The sequence below is a fragment of the Populus nigra genome, chromosome 12, assembly GCF_951802175.1.
Source record: "Populus nigra chromosome 12, ddPopNigr1.1, whole genome shotgun sequence".
In the NCBI taxonomy this organism is placed as follows: domain Eukaryota; kingdom Viridiplantae; phylum Streptophyta; class Magnoliopsida; order Malpighiales; family Salicaceae; genus Populus; species Populus nigra.
Window position 1 is genome coordinate 13,127,802 of NC_084863.1, and position 4,721 is coordinate 13,132,522.

General features: G+C 35.2%; 1 protein-coding gene across 1 annotated transcript; it reads right to left on the bottom strand.

Annotated features, from left to right (window-relative positions):
* Nucleotides 1-339: 339 nt before the first annotated feature.
* Nucleotides 340-2,132, bottom strand: LOC133669614 (3-ketoacyl-CoA synthase 19-like). Its single transcript, XM_062089815.1, has one exon. The coding sequence runs from the start codon at nucleotides 2,080-2,082 to the stop codon at nucleotides 694-696; it is 1,389 nt and encodes a 462-aa protein (XP_061945799.1). The 5' UTR covers nucleotides 2,083-2,132; the 3' UTR covers nucleotides 340-693.
* Between the last annotated feature and the right edge of the window lie 2,589 nt (nucleotides 2,133-4,721).

The window sequence follows — 4,721 nt, forward strand, 5'->3', positions numbered from 1 at the left end:
CTGAAATGATGGAAGAAAAGTAAAATCACAGGCAAATCTTAGAAGAGGCTGAGTAATTTTCCTGAAAAAAGCAGAAGAATAAGCATGTCAGATAATCATATGAACACCAGAATATAGAATCATCTATTAACTTCACATCAAAGATTCCATAAAACAAATACGGAGGTTGAGCACATCTCGATTAGGAAAGATTCTATAGTAAAAGAAACAATTCGGAGAAAGACTTCAAGATTCTATAGTAATAATTCAATCGAAAATCCAAATGTTCCCAAAAACATTTAATAAGGGTGAATAACAAGGTTCATCTGCAGAGATCACGAAAACTTAGTACAGATAAGATACAAAGGATATGATATAAGTTTATTCAATCCATCAATATTGTTTTACATAGCTTATTGTAACTTATTACATGAACATCATATTTTTTAAAACAAGATAGGGGCCACATCACTGTTACACCTTAAGCTACTTCCACACTGTACGGAACACACAGGGAGATGCTGAAAGGAAGGTCGATCTAAAGACAGATTAATTTAAGGCCCCAGCAGGAGACCATATATATAATTATGCAAATAACTGGATGTCTTATCGTATGGTATGAAATCTTCACGCCTGGTGAAATTCATGCTTTATTCAATGATCCAATCAAACTTCACTGACCATATAATTATGCTAACTGCTGGATTTATTATGTTATGGTAGGTAATCTTCAAGGCTGGTGAAATTCATGCTTTCATCACTGATCGAAGCTAAGATCTTAGAGAAAGAGTTGGCTAAGGTTTTTGGAGGGTATTGATCTATGCAGTTTTTCCAGACATTTGTGTCCTCCAAGTCCTTCATAACTTTCCACACACAATTGTTGCACTTAAAACCTGCCCCAAGGCTGATCATTAGTATTTTATCACCCTTCTTGAGCCTTTTCTTGGCCTCCATGTAACCTAAAACATACCACAGGCCGCCGGATGATGTATTTCCAAACCGATAAAGGGCCATTCTAGCTGGTTCAAGATCATAATCATTGAGTGCTAAACTCTGACCAGCCTCATCAATGATTGCCCGCCCACCAGGGTGCACACAAAAGTGATCGATTCCAGACTTGAGATCCAAACCAGGTCCTGCATCCTTAGGAGTTGGCCGCTTCATTATTTTATTTCGATAATAGCTTATTCGATAGCGGAGCACCTCTGACAGTGGTATAATTTTAGGAAGAAGAACTCGGAGATTCATGGTTAAAGCTTTAGCACCAGCTTTAGGTAGATCTTTGTTGAGCCGAAAGCCATTGATTCCAAGGTCATCTTCTGCTTGGAAGCAGCTGTTATATGCTTCATCATTTGAGCCGATATGTGTGCGTACAGAACAAGTCAATTCCATGAGGGCTTTATTCTTCCAATCTCTGTTATTTGTTAAGAGAATGGAGCCGCCCCCGGTACGAAATAGAATGTTGGAGAGCATCATGGACTTGTCTTTTCCAGGATACCAATGTGAACTCATGGATTCTGTGCTCATAACGATTGCAAATGAATTCTTGTATGTCTTGAACAGTTGCTTGACTAAATCAATGGCTACTACACTTGCACTACAACCCATTCCAGAGAGATTGAATGCCTTGATGTCCTCCCTCATCTTGTAACGGTTTATTACTCGAGCTGTTAGAGAGGGAGCTGGTGAGAACAAAGAGACTGAAGAGACAATAATGTTGATTTCTGATGGAGAAACTCCTGTCTTAGCAAAGAGCTTGTCAACAGTATCGAAAAGGATACCATCCATCTCCGAAATTTCATCCATAAGAGTTGCAGATTCCTCTCTTCCTTCAATGATATTTTTTGGGATATAAGTTTCTTCACCAATGCCAGAACTAACCGTAGTCTTTAAAAGAAACTTGTATTCTTCTATTCCGAGATTCTTGTTTCGTGAAATAATTCTAGCACTGGTTCTAGGATCAAGCTTCTGGTCTTCAGCGGCTTTATGGCACTCATAGCTTAGCATATAGCAACATTGGTCTTTCTTTTGGTATCCTAACTTATAAAGGTTGAAGATAATATAGTACAATAACAGAGGAAGCATTGCCAAGAACAACTCCATAACAAAAAGAAAAGAAAAGCTATAGATTGGGTTTCAAGAGATGCGGAGACTTTTACGAGGGAGTTTATTATCAGAACACAACTATGGTCCTACTCTTATACTAGAGAAAGGGTTACATGCAATGCCTATGCGCATGCAAGCATTAGATAATGTTCCTCAAAAATTGATTGCTGGGGAAAAGATTGAGCAACTCCTTGTTAGAAATTTCAAAATAGGTGGGGATTATACATAACTGTCTATACATTTGTGCCAGTAATTAATGTTCAACCCCCAAAAATAGAAAATAGGGTATCGTCTATCTACATACGATTCACGTAGCCTAGCTAAGAAATTGAGAGAGACAATTAGCTCATGAGAGACATAACATTGCATTTGGCATCTTCTTAGCTCATGTCCCACCACCAGAAAATGTGGCTTCAACGAAAAGATTAAAAACCTAAGTTTGCGGCCAAAACTGATTAGGGCTTACCGGTCCAACTCCCAGAATAGTGGCTTTTCAGGTTAACTCATCGGTTAGTGGATGAATGAATAAATATATATCAAAATGATGATGTTTTCAGACAAAAGAAAATAATATCCTCACCACAAAAATTAAACAAAAATCTCTTCAAATTAACTTGAGGAGATCTCATTAACCAGATTAAAAATTAACTTGGTAGATTATTTAAATTAAATCGCGTCAAGATCCACTCCATATAAAAAAAAAAACTAAGCCTAACTTTGAATTGACAAGTTATTAGGCCACGCAGGTTGACAAGGTTAATATAATCATGATTAATTCATCCAGACTTGACCAGATTAATGTCTAGTCTAGATAAAAAGAAAACTTAATCCATGCTAGGCTTTGAGTTAATGAATCACCTAGTCGACAACCAAGCTTGGCCTCAATTTAATAACTATGATAACAACCATTTGGTGATAGTCTATCCAACCCTATATTATAAACATCAATGGTTGTAACTTATCATTATGCTGTTGACAACTTGGTTTTGCGACTTTCACTCCTTACTACACATTTGAAATATTGTAATTAGGAGATTTTTCCTAAATTCCTAGTTTTATGTTAATATTTATAAATCTTGATTTGACCGTTAGATCGAGCTGAAATATTTTTAGAAAATTTTAGAGACAATGTTTTCTTTATGGTTAAAATTTCATAGTCATTGGTAATCAAAAAGTTTTTTAAATAAAATTTGAAAATTAATGCATAGGATTTGCTATATTTTCCTAGTTGGTTTCAAATTCCTTTTTCATATTTGGTTTAGAACTCTTCTACTATTTTTCTAGCTTTATTAGGATTTTTTTTCCCTAGTATATAAGCTTCTTAGAAGAGCTGTAATATTGAGTTTTTGTAAAAGAAAATATTGAGTAATAAAATTTCAAATTAGAGTTATGTGATGGTGACTTTATTTGATAGAATTTTATGTTGCTTCTTTCCTTGTGTTGTTTTAATCTTTAATCTACAATAGATGGTATTAGAACCCAATGATTCCTAGTGTTTTTCAAATTTGTGTTATGAAATCATCATAGTTGGAGTTAGAGCGTGTTTGGCAGTGTGGTTGCGGGTGCTTTTCAAATAACTTTTCGTGCCAAAATGCATGCCAACGATATTTTTTCATTTTTTAAAAATCATTTTTGATATCAGCACATCAAAACGATCCAAAACGTACAAACCATATTAAATTTTAGCAAAAAAAAAAAACAAAAAATTTTCAAATTTTTTGGGAACGCGGCCGCAGCCGCGTTCCCAAACGGTCCCTTAGTAGAAGATATGTATCAAAGCTCAATATTTACATGTAATTAGTTGTTATGTGTTGTTGAATAATCATGGCCGGAAAAAGTTGCAAAACAAGACATGCTCGTGTAGGAAGAGATGAGAGGGTTTTTTTATTAGAAAAAACATCCATGAACTAGTTTGTTGTTTCCTTCTTCATCATAGAAGGTGACCCTCCTGGAGAACATGATCCAAAGGACGAATGTGTTCCAATAGAAGGATGAATTTCTCTCAAATCTGTTTTAACTTTGTTAAGATGTAGGTAAAGGCGAGCTCTTTTATGTTAGTTAGCTGGTGCAGCTTTTGACATAGTCTGATATATGTTCTGAAAGATTTGTATTAAGTACCTTTTAGAATTAAAGCTTCATGTCACATAGTTTTCTTACTTTTTCTTTCTAACTTCAAATGTGGTATGCGTTTAAGCAAGGCTGTGTGCTGATACCACAACTATTTCCGCTCAATTGATTTATCATTAATATGCTAATTCCATTGTCTGGTGAATAATTATTGGCTCTGAGAAAAAAAGCATACAACTGGATTACACTTTGTGACACAATAGGCAGTATGATATAGGAAAATTAATGGTTTCTTACGGATAATTTTCCCCTCCAAAACATGTATCCTCTGGTCTATTTTCGCTTCCCGCTTCACCATCTTGTTGTTTAACAATTACTTGAACTATGTTTTTGGACCTTTTCTTCAGTTGTTTTGTTTTGCTGTCCATATGGTCGTTCTGATCTTTGTATGAATAGTTTCTGTAAGAGTATAGCTTTTGGGGTTGGAGCTTAATTAGAAATATAGTAAAAAATAGAATGGCGGTAAGTTGTGAAGCTTTTCAATCATCCTCATTGTAAGTGAAAATTAG